The 15321-nt window shown below is 29.9% G+C and overlaps 3 protein-coding genes across 4 annotated transcripts; 2 read left to right on the plus strand and 1 right to left on the minus strand.

Moving 5' to 3' along the window:
• Positions 1 to 712: 712 nt before the first annotated feature.
• Positions 713 to 2040, minus strand: LOC130448666 (soma ferritin). Its single transcript, XM_056786131.1, has 3 exons — positions 1858 to 2040; positions 1256 to 1480; positions 713 to 1195 (listed from the first exon to the last, which is right to left on the minus strand). Exons 1-3 carry the CDS (start codon positions 1954 to 1956, stop codon positions 995 to 997), a joined length of 525 nt encoding a protein of 174 aa, XP_056642109.1. The 5' UTR covers positions 1957 to 2040; the 3' UTR covers positions 713 to 994.
• A 1242-nt stretch (positions 2041 to 3282) lies between these two features.
• LOC130448673 (lysophospholipase-like protein 1) lies at positions 3283 to 4589 on the plus strand. Its single transcript, XM_056786144.1, has 4 exons — positions 3283 to 3470; positions 3749 to 3870; positions 3940 to 4087; positions 4140 to 4589. Exons 1-4 carry the CDS (start codon positions 3392 to 3394, stop codon positions 4478 to 4480), a joined length of 690 nt encoding a protein of 229 aa, XP_056642122.1. The 5' UTR covers positions 3283 to 3391; the 3' UTR covers positions 4481 to 4589.
• Positions 4590 to 5465: 876 nt separating this feature from the next.
• LOC130448679 (secernin-3) lies at positions 5466 to 9162 on the plus strand. Of its 2 annotated transcripts, none has more exons than XM_056786162.1 (7): positions 5466 to 5609; positions 5801 to 6144; positions 6196 to 6395; positions 7221 to 7327; positions 7389 to 7589; positions 8448 to 8585; positions 8650 to 9162. In XM_056786162.1, exons 2-7 carry the CDS (start codon positions 5801 to 5803, stop codon positions 8848 to 8850), a joined length of 1191 nt encoding a protein of 396 aa, XP_056642140.1. In that variant the 5' UTR covers positions 5466 to 5609; the 3' UTR covers positions 8851 to 9162. The 2 variants fall into 2 exon arrangements, with proteins under 2 accessions (XP_056642140.1, XP_056642132.1); XM_056786154.1 differs by having other exon boundaries at positions 5496 to 5609; positions 5784 to 6144.
• Positions 9163 to 15321: the final 6159 nt, after the last annotated feature.

Here is a 15321-nt window from a genome sequence, read left to right on the forward strand (position 1 = left end):
TTTTTCAACAAATTGTACACGGAAAAACCGTTTTCCTACCGAATTTAATGTGGAAAAACCGTTTTTGAAAAAAGTATACAAGAAAAACTTGATTTTCTCGAGAAATTAATATTCAAAAGTGATTTTTTGAAAAGAAAACCCATTTTCTACTAAATTGAATATCAAAAACCCTTTTTGGAACACGTACTAACTTGGAAAAATGAATTTTTCATCATTTTTGGTTTTTGAATACTTGGAAAAACCATTTTTCAACAAATTGTACACGGAAAAAACCGTTTTTCTACCGAATTTAATGTGGGAAAACCGTTTTTGAAAAAAGTATACAAGAAAAACTTGATTTTCTCGAGAAATTATTATTCAAAATGGATTTTCCAAAAAGAAAATCCATTTTCTACAAAATTAAATATCAAAAAACCATTTTTGGAATAAATTTTATTGAAAAAAGTAATTTTCAACCAAAGTAAACTAGAAAAATAAATTTTTCATGAAAATTAAACTTTTCTATATCCTTTTCGTTTCTTAGTGTTTTCCTTCTTTTTTATTACGTACGCAAGAAATTGCTTCATGGACTTTATGAAACCAACTACTAAATCTCGAATTTGGGACAGCCAGTACAGTATCTTCGTTTCAGGTTATTAAAAAAATTAAATAGAAAATAATCAAATTATTCCAAAACGATCGTAATTATTTAAATAAAAATAATACAAACCAAACCTGTGGAATATTTTATTTAAAATATACATAAAATTCATAAAAATAATAATAAATTATATTTATATTAGTATTGACTACATTTGATTATATCACGCGATTAAATTTCTAAGCACTAAAAATTTTTTTGGTTAATATTCAGAAAAAAGTCAGGTTATAATAAATAACATTTAAGAACGCACAAAATGAGATATTTTCCGATTTTTTAGAGCCAAAAAAACCAAAATCTCTTTCCAAATCAATCAATATAATATCGCTATCGAAACATATCGAAATAACCAGTTTAGTCCTGCGTAGATCCTTCCCCCAATCTTTGATCCATCATATACACCCCTAACCCTTCCCCGACTCTCTTCAAATTCGTAACGTGATCCCCAATTTCTTTTATAGCGTCCACTTGTTCCTGCAAATAATGCGTTTCCAAAAAATCGCACAGATTTATATCCATGTGACCGGATCCGGTATTATGTAAATTCAATAAACACTACAACAAAAATATAACATTATCTATAAAAATTAAATAATCATATATAGATATATCTACCTCGTTGACTTCTTTTTCTAAATTCAAAGCGTCCGTCATGGCTTCCACAGCCGATCCCCATTCTTGTTTTTCGGGTGCTTTAACATCATTCAAAACGACTTTGCCCCCTCGTTTATTTAAATATTCCATTAGGCGATATGCGTGGCCCCTTTCTTCTTCTGAAGCCTCCTTGAAATATTTATAGAAACCTTGTAAAGCCACGTCGTCTCTGTTGAAATGACACGCCTACAAAAGTAAATTTTTATTTGGGACCACCTGTATAACATCTATTACTTAAATGTTAATTTATATTTGTTATGTAACGATTAAGGTTCGAATATTACTAGTTTGCGAAACTATTTATTCAATTTCTAATGAAAAAATAATCGTTAAATTGATGACTGTATTTCTCATTTATAATTAACATTCAAACAAATTTATTTGTGTTGATAATGGTTCGGTGGAATGGATAACCTTCAAAAGTTATTTAAAAAGAAGAATTATTATCTTTAAGATAAAAAAGAAGATTTTAAGATAAAGGTTAGTTATTCTATAAGAATTTTTATATTTTAGTGGTAAATATTCATGTTTGTTATTGAAATTTAATAAATAAATCTATTTACCATTGACATATACACATAACTAGCATATAATTCGGTATTAATTTGCTTATTAATACCGTCTTCGCAATCCCTGTGGAAATTTTGTCGAACTTGAGACATTTTTTTTAATATATGTATTTGTATATCGACATTTACACTGGAACAACTACTAGTGAATAAATATTTTGAAAATACGTATCGATCCAACTAGTAGTTGGTCAATGCGCAATATCTTAGTTAATGGGATAGGCCAGGTACGTATCGTACAAATTATTAGGTTAGGAGGTTATCGCAATAACAAATATTACATTATTATATATAATTTGGATTACATTTATCAACAAAATTATATGAAAATTTCGAAAAAACAATAATTAATAATCGTTTTAGTATCCATTTTGTACAATAATCGTTCTATTTTCGACATTTTGACACGTCATATTCTTCACGATAATGGCTCCAAAATTTCTATCAACAAATCATAACGATAAACTATAAATGTACCGTCTACAGTACATTTTAATAATTTATTTAATCTATACAAATAATGAAAGAAATAATTATGCCAATTTTTTAAAAAAAATTCCAGTTTAAACTGGCCTATAACAAAAACACTCGAAATTGTAAACACTTGTTTATTTTTAGATCGATTACATACATAATCACGTTTCGTATATATGTAGCGGAATGTTTGTATGCAATCATCGAATATGACATTGGGGTTCTTCACGTCAATTACACAGAAATATTTAAAAACATTCCGTTCCATTAAACATTAGTTCAACGCCTTTCGAATTATGTTTCTTTTCAATTATATTCTCTTTAGAAAAAAAAAAAAAAAAACAATTAACACTTACTTGAACTGTTTTTTCGATTCGAAAAAAATGAATGGTTCGTTTAGAATAAGCATAAATAAACAAAGTGACTAATTAAATTCATGTCTAAGTAAATTCCAATGTGTAAATATTTGTCTTGTTTGTTTACGAAATCTTTTAAACGTTTAGTTAGATGGAATAATATCCACTGTCAAGTGTATAACTTGTTGCCTATAGTTAAAAATTATGAAGTCGAAACTTTGACCTACTTTACTAATTTAGAATGCATTAGAACGATATTACTAGATAATGTACAAAAAAAATGGAATTTATATTTGATATTAAAAACGTCTTTGAATATCTCGACACATAATAAAAATATACACGTCTATATAGTTGGAATAATATCTAACGTCAAATGTATAACTGGTTGCCTATAGCGCACTATATGCAAATACTTTATTTACATAAATTAGTTTTTTAATTTAGAAAAGTAAACCATAACTACTGGATTAAAAACATAAAATACAAGGTAATTCTACTTTGAATTGTGTTTTAACGATGCTTTTACTATTTTTTACACATAATGAAACGTGATTTAAGTTGGAATAATAACTACTGTCAAATTTATGTATAACTAGTTGCCTATCGTTTGAAACTAAAACGATCTAATGTATACATTAAAACGTGGAGTCTTTGAACTATTTTAGATACAGAATTATTTTTTTTAATAAACTACTATGTCTCTTGGTGCTTTACATGTGATCAAACAACAAAAAAATACTTGTACTGCGGCTGTAATATTTTTACATGGATCTGGTAAGATAACAAAATATTAATTATAACGAATTGATGAAATTACGGTTTTGTATCAAATTAACATAAAATCTATTGAGTTATGATGAAAAATTATTCATAGTATACATATTATGATATAGTATGGGGCAAATAACAATTTATACAAATCTAATTTCTCATAATATAAATCATATGACGTGATGACAATAAATTACGTTATGTATAAGTTTCCGAATGTCGGTTAAATAATAAAATTCGATTTCGTGGAAAAATTTTTTAATCACGTTTGTTATTTGAAGGTGATACAGGTCAAGGTTTATTGGAATGGGTAAAATTTTTAGTTGGAGATATTTCACTACCCCATATAAAATTCTACTTCCCCACGGCACCTTTAAGACCTTATACTCCTCTAAATGGGCAGGTAATTTTTTAAATAGGAAATTAAATTTTGTTTTTCTCTGTATTTTGTTTTTTTTTTTATTTTTCATAGCTGAGTAATGTTTGGTTCGATAGATATAACATCACTCCAGATGTACCGGAACATGAAGAAACTTTGCATTCTATAGGAAAAGAAATGAATAATTTCATCACTAAAATAACGAATGAAAATCAAATTACAACGAGTAGAATTGTTATAGGTAATTTTCGTTTTAAATCAAAACGAATATGTGAGTGAAATAATGGTTTTAGGTGGGTTTTCAATGGGGGGTGCTCTGGCTCTACATACAGCGTACGGTTATAGCCCCGGTTTAGCGGGAGTTTTTACGTTATCATCTTTTTTGAATAACAATTCAATTTTATATAAAGAACCAAAATACTTAAACTCGCCTCTTTTTATGTGTCACGGGGAACGTGACACGATGGTACCTATTTCATGGGGTAAAAAAACGTTCGAAGAATTAACCAAATTAGGAATATCTGCAGAATTTCATCCTATCAAAAATACGTTACACGAACTAAAGAAAAATGAACTTTTACAATTACTTGAATGGATTCAAAAAATATTACCAGAAGGAGTTCAAGACAACTAAAGCTTATCGTTTATTTTACATTTGTTTCAATGTTTTTATTTATAAATAAAAATGTAAAATATTTTTTTTATTGTTTTAATTACGATATAAATAAAATAAAAATTCAAAATTATTTGTATATTCCTTGACTTTTCTGACGATTTTAACAACACGGCAACGTCGTAAAAACATTTATATATTTATTAAAAATATAAATATGACGTCACAACCAGCTGCCATATTGTTATGTTATTTACTTTAATATTATAGTTATATTGGTCTTTTATTCTCGTGTTTTTTGGCCAAAGTTATCCATTTTTCTATCAAAAAATCAAAAAAGCGCTCGAAATAATGAAATCTCTATAAATAAAAGAAATAAAGTCTTTGTCCATCGCGACAATACGGCCGACGTATCAAATTTCGTTACTCAATTGATCTATACAGTTAACTAACATAATAGCTGTTTTCCATTTACATTCAAGTGATCGTAGACACTCAGTTATGTGAGTATATCTCATACTCAGTAACATGTAATTAAAATAATATTATTTATAAGATCAATGATTGTTTGCAATAATTTAATAGTATTGTGATATTTCTTACTTTGATGACAAGATCTGACAACGTATATCCTTAACCACACTTTCAATCTAAGATCACAAAACTCGCTTAAATACACGGTCTCGAGCTTTTGCAGATTGCGGGTAAAAACTCGGGTTTCAATTGTGAGATTAGAAAGGAACGTGCATTGAACTGAGTTAATATGTCACAAGTGAGAATAAACCGAGTTTTGGTGTAAATGGAAAGCAGCTGATAATTAGTTTTTGATTTATAAGTACGTCAAAAACCAATTAATGAAAAAAATAATATATTTTCTATCGAACGAAAATTGTTTGAGTTCTGTGAATCTGTCAAATCAATATTCGATATCTCTTTTTATAACATATATGAAAAAAGACAGCACATTAGATAGAACCATAGACATAGTATTACTATGTGTATGGATAGAACAGAATATATTATAATGAAGTAAAATAATTGAACGAAATTTGCGGTGTTGGTTGTCGCAGTCAGAAAATTTGCAAATTTGATATTTTATCAAAGAAAATCGGGAAATTTTGTTATAATTTTAATTTTTTCAATAACAATAGTGAGTATTCATTACAAATTTATACTAATATTTAATAATAATTTAGTTAGATTTAACAATATTTCCTTACGTTTCTAAAGTGCCAACGTATAAGTGAAATTAATAATATATAAATAAAGGAAAAATTGTGTTTTTAATAAAAGGAAAAATCAATAACTGTGATTTGTACTATAGGTAACTATATTTTATAGATGAAACAACCAACGTCTTGCGATACTTTCGTAGTTCTACCACCGCTAACAAAACACGGAATTATTTTCGGTAAAAATTCCGATAGACCCAAAGATGAAGTACAAGAAGTCGTTTACATTCCAGCTAGTGACGCTTCAGGTTCAATTAAGTGTACTTATATAGAAGTCGAATCAGCTGGACCAACGAAAGCGATTATACTAAGCAAACCGAATTGGATGTGGGGTGCTGAAATGGGGGCGAACGAATGTGGTGTAGTTATAGGAAACGAAGCTATTTGGACTAAGGATAATGATGGAGATCACGATCCTAACGTAAAAAGTTTATTAGGAATGGACCTACTTAGGTACTGATTGATTCATATTGAAATTCGGTTAGTTAATAAATTGATTAATAGGTTGGGTTTAGAGAGGAGCGCGACTGCTACTGAAGCTTTAGAAATTGTAACTGGATTGTTAGAGAAATACGGACAAGGAGGACCTTGTTCTAATAATGATACGAGTTTAGTGTATCATAATTCGTTTATTATAGCGGATCCGACTACGGCTTGGGTATTGGAAACTTCCGGGAAACATTGGGTAGCAGAACAAATAAAAAGTGAGTTTTCACTATAATAAAGAAAATTTCTTTATGTTTCTATCGTTTTTAATAATTTGTTGTTTATTTGAAAGTTTGTTTAAATTTGGGGGGACAAATAACCAGTTAGATTAGAAAAAGCTTTGGAGAAACCAATTTTTGATCAAGTTGAACTAAGAAATGTTATTTTTTTGGTTGAAATGGACCTATAATGAATTTTTGGTTAAGTTAAACTGGAAAAGTAGTTTTTTTTCGAGGAAACTGGAATAAGAAGAATGTAATTTTTATATTTATATATATTAAAAGTAGAAATTCGGGTTTTTCTAATCAATTGGAAATTAAAAACAAATAATATTTTCTGGAAATTTCCCTGAGGAAAATCAATTTTTGAAGAATTCACATTTTATCAATTTTGATTTGAAAAAAATTGATTTTGGAAGAGATCGTCTCGAATATTTAATTGAATATAAAAAAAAAAAATCATTTTTTGACATTCGTCAATTTTTGATCGAATTAAAAACATGAAGAATATCAATTTTTTAACATGAATAATTTTTTCATACCAGTAAAATCATTTTTTAACCTCTTTAACAAATTAAAGTCATCTTTCGTTGAATGTTTGACAAAAATTATACCAAGCAAACTTTTTCGACAAATATTAACCGAATTTAACATCAAATTTTTGCCAGGATTATGGAGAATTTGGAAAGACGTTCAAACATAATCATTTGAATTCAAAACTATTCTGAAAATTAATTTCTAGTCGATTTTATGTGATTTCAAACATTTTTTGTTAGTGAAACTTTCCCACCGCACCCCGTAAATACAATTTCGTTTTTTTTTTAGGCGGTTACAGAAATATATCGAATTCTATAACAATTTCCACTAGAATAGACAGACATTCAGACGGTATACAAGATTACGCTAAATCCAAAGGACTTTGGAACGGAGAGGTAACCCCTAATCTATCCCTAATACCCGCCCCCCGATTTTATCGATATGAATCTTTTGCAGGGCGAATTTAATTTCCGCGAATCGTTCGGCGGCGAAAAAAAACCGTACGGCAACCGATTTTTAGCCGGCGAGAAATTATTAGAAAAACTAACGTCACCGAAGGACTTCAAAGAAGTAGACATGTTTAAAATTTTACGAGATACCGAATCCGGTATTTGTATGACGAATGATGGCCCAGGAAGCGTTACGCAAGGCAGTCAAGTAAATATAATAACATAACGTATACGAGGTCCGTCCATAAAATAACGTTCCCGATTAATTTTCACAACGAAAAACATTCTTATCTTTGACTTTACACTATTTTTCGATTTTCCTTTATAATTAAAACCTTCCCTTTAATTTAGACAAGAGATATTAATCACTAGGGTCCAAATCTTGCCGATAAAGGGGTAGTTAAACAGTTGTTTTTCATCCGGTTGTTTTAAATCGTGTTTAGAGGGTTTTTTTTTGTCCTGGGGGTCCAGTAGTAAAACCGACCCTACTTTAATTTCCAATGAGATGGTAATCCCTCGAGGAAAACGCCAATAATGAGATATTAGTCAATTTTTTCATCCTTCTTTATTAATTTGTCTGGATTCTCTAATCGAAGTTTTCTTGGACGTACCTCAGAATGATTCGAGGTCAAGGGATGGATGCAACCTTCTTTCCACCATCTTTCTACCGTCTAAACCGATCTTGAAAACATTCTGGACTTTGATGGAAGGATTTGGTCCTGTTCTGATGTAAATTCGCTTGTTGGTTGTTGAGATCGGAAGTGATATGTCGATTTGTCCCACGTATTCCCATCTAGAGCAGTTATTGGAAGACAGGCAGACGTGGTTCAAGAGCCCCAAGTCTGTTTGTGTTTGAAAAAGTTGTTGGTCTTCGAAATTTTTACCCCATTTGCGTATAATTTTCACAAAATTGGAATTTGCTTAAATTCTTCGGTTTCGACGAGTTGGTTTGTTTTTTTTTTTTTCGTTTCCATAGAGTTGGGAAGAATTTAGTGCTGGCGTTTTCGGGAGCCTTATTTTCTGGATAGCCCTCGTACGTCGTTTCGTTAGTTAATTTAAATTTCAGGTTTCCGTTTTATCGAATACTCGACCGAGCGTTCATTGGTTCACAGCTACGCCGGATCCATCGAAATCCGTATTCAAACCGTTCGTTTTTACAAAAGGAGCCCTAATATCGAAGCATACGAAATGCGGATCGTCGCTGGTAATTAATTTATTTTATTTAGTCAATTAATTTCGTTATTACAGTTAATTAATTGTGTGTTTAGGAACCGCATACTTTGTATTCTTTACATTCTTCGGCTTTGCGGAAGAATAATAAGGAAGAGGTGCAGGAATTGTTGCGGAACATGGAAGATGAGTGCGTACGGGAATTGGGGTCCGTTTTGGATCGAATAGGGGATGATTTGTCTGAGCTGGACGAACTTTTGAAAGATTGCGTTGAAACCGAAGTGAAATTTTATCGTTAATATCGAAATTTCCGCTTATATTGGTGTGATATACTAGTATTTATTCGATATTTACGAAAGGGAACAATCGGAGCTGGAATATATCGACATTTCTTTTTTTAAATTATGTCATTAGCTTCATAACGCGACTTTTTATTAGCTGGGAGGATGTTTTTTTTATTGTTTTTATTAGCCAAATATCGTATATTAGCACAAAGTGTGGATTCGATTGGAGTTATCGGAAAAGTTTTAACCCCAAAATTGCTTAAGCTTCTTTATATCTGTGTAATTTAATATTTGACATTCCTAAATAAAGTGTATTGGCAAGATTAATCGTGTTTTAATCCATAGAAAACCCACAAAATTATTTATGATTTATTTATTTATTTATATATACGAGGAGTGACATGAAAATTGTCAATTTTCATTTCACACCTAACCTAAAATCGCATAATTTCCTTTTATTTAATATTCGATGTTCTCAAATAAAGTTTATAGACAAAATATTTTGGTTTTATTTCTTTAAAAAAACCCTCAAAATTGTTTTCGGCGATATATACGGGGTGTGGAATGAAAATTGTGATGTTTCATAACCTAATTTCGCTTTGCCTTCTTCATATCTGCACTTTTCCTAAATAAAGTGCATTAACAAGCTTAATATTTGTTTTATTTCATTAAAAAAACCTTCAAAATTGTTTTCGGCGATATATACGGGGCGTGGAATAAAAATTGTGATGTTTCATAACCTAATTTCGCTTTGCCTTCTTCGTATCTGCACTTTTCCAAAATAAAGTGCATTAACAAGCTTAATATTTGTTTTATTTCATTAAAAAAACCTTCAAAATTGTTTTCGGCGATATATACGGGGTGTGGAATAAAAATTGTGATGTTTCATAACCTAATTTCGCTTTGCCTTCTTCATATCTGCACTTTTCCTAAATAAAGTGCATTAACAAGCTTAATATTTGTTTTATTTCATTAAAAAAACCTTCAAAATTGTTTTCGGCGATATATACGGGGTGTGGAATAAAAATTGTGATGTTTCATAACCTAATTTCGCTTTGCCTTCTTCATATCTGCACTTTTCCTAAATAAAGTGCATTAACAAGTTTAATATTTGTTTTATTTCATTAAAAAAACCCTCAAAATTGTTTTCGGCGATATATACGGGGTGTGGAATGAAAATTGTGATGTTTCATAACCTAATTTCGCTTTGCCTTCTTCATATCTGCACTTTTCCTAAATAAAGTGCATTAACAAGCTTAATATTTGTTTTATTTCATTAAAAAAACCCTCAAAATTGTTTTCGGCGATATATACGGGGTGTGGAATAAAAATTGTGATGTTTCATAACCTAATTTCGCTTTGCCTTCTTCATATCTGCACTTTTCCTAAATAAAGTGCATTAACAAGCTTAATATTTGTTTTATTTCATTAAAAAAACCCTCAAAATTGTTTTCGGCGATATATACGGGGTGTGGAATGAAAATTGTGATGTTTCATAACCTAATTTCGCTTTGCCTTCTTCATATCTGCACTTTTCCTAAATAAAGTGCATTAACAAGCTTAATATTTGTTTTATTTCATTAAAAAAACCCTCAAAATTGTTTTCGGCGATATATACGGGGTGTGGAATAAAAATTGTGATGTTTCATAACCTAATTTCGCTTTGCCTTCTTCGTATCTGCACTTTTCCTAAATAAAGTGCATTAACAAGCTTAATATTTGTTTTATTTCATTAAAAAAACCCTCAAAATTGTTTTCGGCGATATATACGGGGCGTGGAATAAAAATTGTGATGTTTCATAACCTAATTTCGCTTTGCCTTCTTCATATCTGCACTTTTCCTAAATAAAGTGCATTAACAAGCTTAATATTTGTTTTATTTCATTAAAAAAACCCTCAAAATTGTTTTCGGCGATATATACGGGGTGTGGAATAAAAATTGTGATGTTTCATAACCTAATTTCGCTTTGCCTTCTTCATATCTGCACTTTTCCTAAATAAAGTGCATTAACAAGCTTAATATTTGTTTTATTTCATTAAAAAAACCCTCAAAATTGTTTTCGGCGATATATACGGGGTGTGGAATGAAAATTGTGATGTTTCATAACCTAATTTCGCTTTGCCTTCTTCATATCTGCACTTTTCCTAAATAAAGTGCATTAACAAGCTTAATATTTGTTTTATTTCATTAAAAAAACCCTCAAAATTGTTTTCGGCGATATATACGGGGTGTGGAATAAAAATTGTGATGTTTCATAACCTAATTTCGCTTTGCCTTCTTCGTATCTGCACTTTTCCAAAATAAAGTGCATTAACAAGCTTAATATTTGTTTTATTTCATTAAAAAAACCTTCAAAATTGTTTTCGGCGATATATACGGGGCGTGGAATAAAAATTGTGATGTTTCATAACCTAATTTCGCTTTGCCTTCTTCGTATCTGCACTTTTCCAAAATAAAGTGCATTAACAAGCTTAATATTTGTTTTATTTCATTAAAAAAACCCTCAAAATTGTTTTCGGCGATATATACGGGGTGTGGAATAAAAATTGTGATGTTTCATAACCTAATTTCGCTTTGCCTTCTTCGTATCTGCACTTTTCCAAAATAAAGTGCATTAACAAGCTTAATATTTGTTTTATTTCATTAAAAAAACCTTCAAAATTGTTTTCGGCGATATATACGGGGCGTGGAATAAAAATTGTGATGTTTCATAACCTAATTTCGCTTTGCCTTCTTCATATCTGCACTTTTCCTAAATAAAGTGCATTAACAAGCTTAATATTTGTTTTATTTCATTAGAAAAACCTTCAAAATTGTTTTCGGCGATATATACGGGGCGTGGAATAAAAATTGTGATGTTTCATAACCTAATTTCGCTTTGCCTTCTTCATATCTGCACTTTTCCTAAATAAAGTGCATTAACAAGCTTAATATTTGTTTTATTTCATTAAAAAAACCCTCAAAATTGTTTTCGGAGATATATACGGGGTGTGGAATAAAAATTGTGATGTTTCATAACCTAATTTCGCTTTGCCTTCTTCATATCTGCACTTTTCCTAAATAAAGTGCATTAACAAGCTTAATATTTGTTTTATTTCATTAAAAAAACCCTCAAAATTGTTTTCGGCGATATATACGGGGTGTGGAATAAAAATTGTGATGTTTCATAACCTAATTTCGCTTTGCCTTCTTCGTATCTGCACTTTTCCAAAATAAAGTGCATTAACAAGCTTAATATTTGTTTTATTTCATTAAAAAAACCTTCAAAATTGTTTTCGGCGATATATACGGGGTGTGGAATAAAAATTGTGATGTTTCATAACCTAATTTCGCTTTGCCTTCTTCATATCTGCACTTTTCCTAAATAAAGTGCATTAACAAGTTTAATATTTGTTTTATTTCATTAAAAAAACCCTCAAAATTGTTTTCGGCGATATATACGGGGTGTGGAATGAAAATTGTGATGTTTCATAACCTAATTTCGCTTTGCCTTCTTCATATCTGCACTTTTCCTAAATAAAGTGCATTAACAAGTTTAATATTTGTTTTATTTCATTAAAAAAACCTTCAAAATTGTTTTCGGCGATATATACGGGGCGTGGAATAAAAATTGTGATGTTTCATAACCTAATTTCGCTTTGCCTTCTTCATATCTGCACTTTTCCTAAATAAAGTGCATTAACAAGTTTAATATTTGTTTTATTTCATTAAAAAAACCCTCAAAATTGTTTTCGGCGATATATACGGGGTGTGGAATAAAAATTGTGATGTTTCATAACCTAATTTCGCTTTGCCTTCTTCATATCTGCACTTTTCCTAAATAAAGTGCATTAACAAGCTTAATATTTGTTTTATTTCATTAAAAAAACCTTCAAAATTGTTTTCGGCGATATATACGGGGCGTGGAATAAAAATTGTGATGTTTCATAACCTAATTTCGCTTTGCCTTCTTCATATCTGCACTTTTCCTAAATAAAGTGCATTAACAAGCTTAATATTTGTTTTATTTCATTAAAAAAACCTTCAAAATTGTTTTCGGCGATATATACGGGGTGTGGAATAAAAATTGTGATGTTTCATAACCTAATTTCGCTTTGCCTTCTTCATATCTGCACTTTTCCTAAATAAAGTGCATTAACAAGTTTAATATTTGTTTTATTTCATTAAAAAAACCTTCAAAATTGTTTTCGGCGATATATACGGGGCGTGGAATAAAAATTGTGATGTTTCATAACCTAATTTCGCTTTGCCTTCTTCATATCTGCACTTTTCCTAAATAAAGTGCATTAACAAGTTTAATATTTGTTTTATTTCATTAAAAAAACCCTCAAAATTGTTTTCGGCGATATATACGGGGTGTGGAATAAAAATTGTGATGTTTCATAACCTAATTTCGCTTTGCCTTCTTCATATCTGCACTTTTCCTAAATAAAGTGCATTAACAAGCTTAATATTTGTTTTATTTCATTAAAAAAACCTTCAAAATTGTTTTCGGCGATATATACGGGGCGTGGAATAAAAATTGTGATGTTTCATAACCTAATTTCGCTTTGCCTTCTTCATATCTGCACTTTTCCTAAATAAAGTGCATTAACAAGCTTAATATTTGTTTTATTTCATTAAAAAAACCTTCAAAATTGTTTTCGGCGATATATACGGGGCGTGGAATAAAAATTGTGATGTTTCATAACCTAATTTCGCTTTGCCTTCTTCATATCTGCACTTTTCCTAAATAAAGTGCATTAACAAGTTTAATATTTGTTTTATTTCATTAAAAAAACCTTCAAAATTGTTTTCGGCGATATATACGGGGCGTGGAATAAAAATTGTGATGTTTCATAACCTAATTTCGCTTTGCCTTCTTCATATCTGCACTTTTCCTAAATAAAGTGCATTAACAAGTTTAATATTTGTTTTATTTCATTAAAAAAACCTTCAAAATTGTTTTCGGCGATATATACGGGGCGTGGAATAAAAATTGTGATGTTTCATAACCTAATTTCGCTTTGCCTTCCTCATATCTGCACTTTTCCTAAATAAAGTGCATTAACAAGTTTAATATTTGTTTTATTTCATTAAAAAAACCTTCAAAATTGTTTTCGGCGATATATACGGGGCGTGGAATAAAAATTGTGATGTTTCATAACCTAATTTCGCTTTGCCTTCTTCATATCTGCACTTTTCCTAAATAAAGTGCATTAACAAGTTTAATATTTGTTTTATTTCATTGAAAAAACCCTCAAAATTGTTTTCGGCGATATATACGGGGTGTGGAATGAAAATTGTGATGTTTCATAACCTAATTTCGCTTTGCCTTCTTCATATCTGCACTTTTCCTAAATAAAGTGCATTAACAAGCTTAATATTTGTTTTATTTCATTAAAAAAACCTTCAAAATTGTTTTCGGCGATATATACGGGGCGTGGAATAAAAATTGTGATGTTTCATAACCTAATTTCGCTTTGCCTTCTTCATATCTGCACTTTTCCTAAATAAAGTGCATTAACAAGCTTAATATTTGTTTTATTTCATTAAAAAAACCTTCAAAATTGTTTTCGGCGATATATACGGGGCGTGGAATAAAAATTGTGATGTTTCATAACCTAATTTCGCTTTGCCTTCTTCATATCTGCACTTTTCCTAAATAAAGTGCATTAACAAGTTTAATATTTGTTTTATTTCATTAAAAAAACCTTCAAAATTGTTTTCGGCGATATATACGGGGCGTGGAATAAAAATTGTGATGTTTCATAACCTAATTTCGCTTTGCCTTCTTCATATCTGCACTTTTCCTAAATAAAGTGCATTAACAAGCTTAATATTTGTTTTATTTCATTAAAAAAACCTTCAAAATTGTTTTCGGCGATATATACGGGGCGTGGAATAAAAATTGTGATGTTTCATAACCTAATTTCGCTTTGCCTTCTTCATATCTGCACTTTTCCTAAATAAAGTGCATTAACAAGCTTAATATTTGTTTTATTTCATTAAAAAAACCTTCAAAATTGTTTTCGGCGATATATACGGGGCGTGGAATAAAAATTGTGATGTTTCATAACCTAATTTCGCTTTGCCTTCTTCATATCTGCACTTTTCCTAAATAAAGTGCATTAACAAGCTTAATATTTGTTTTATTTCATTAAAAAAACCTTCAAAATTGTTTTCGGCGATATATACGGGGCGTGGAATAAAAATTGTGATGTTTCATAACCTAATTTCGCTTTGCCTTCTTCATATCTGCACTTTTCCTAAATAAAGTGCATTAACAAGCTTAATATTTGTTTTATTTCATTAAAAAAACCTTCAAAATTGTTTTCGGCGATATATACGGGGTGTGGAATAAAAATTGTGATGTTTCATAACCTAATTTCGCTTTGCCTTCTTCATATCTGCACTTTTCCTAAATAAAGTGCATTAACAAGTTTAATATTTGTTTTATTTCATTAAAAAAACCTTCAAAATTGTTTTCGGCGATATATACGGGG

The sequence above is a fragment of the Diorhabda sublineata genome, chromosome 1 (assembly GCF_026230105.1).
Source record: "Diorhabda sublineata isolate icDioSubl1.1 chromosome 1, icDioSubl1.1, whole genome shotgun sequence".
NCBI classification, from domain to species: Eukaryota; Metazoa; Arthropoda; class Insecta; order Coleoptera; family Chrysomelidae; genus Diorhabda; species Diorhabda sublineata.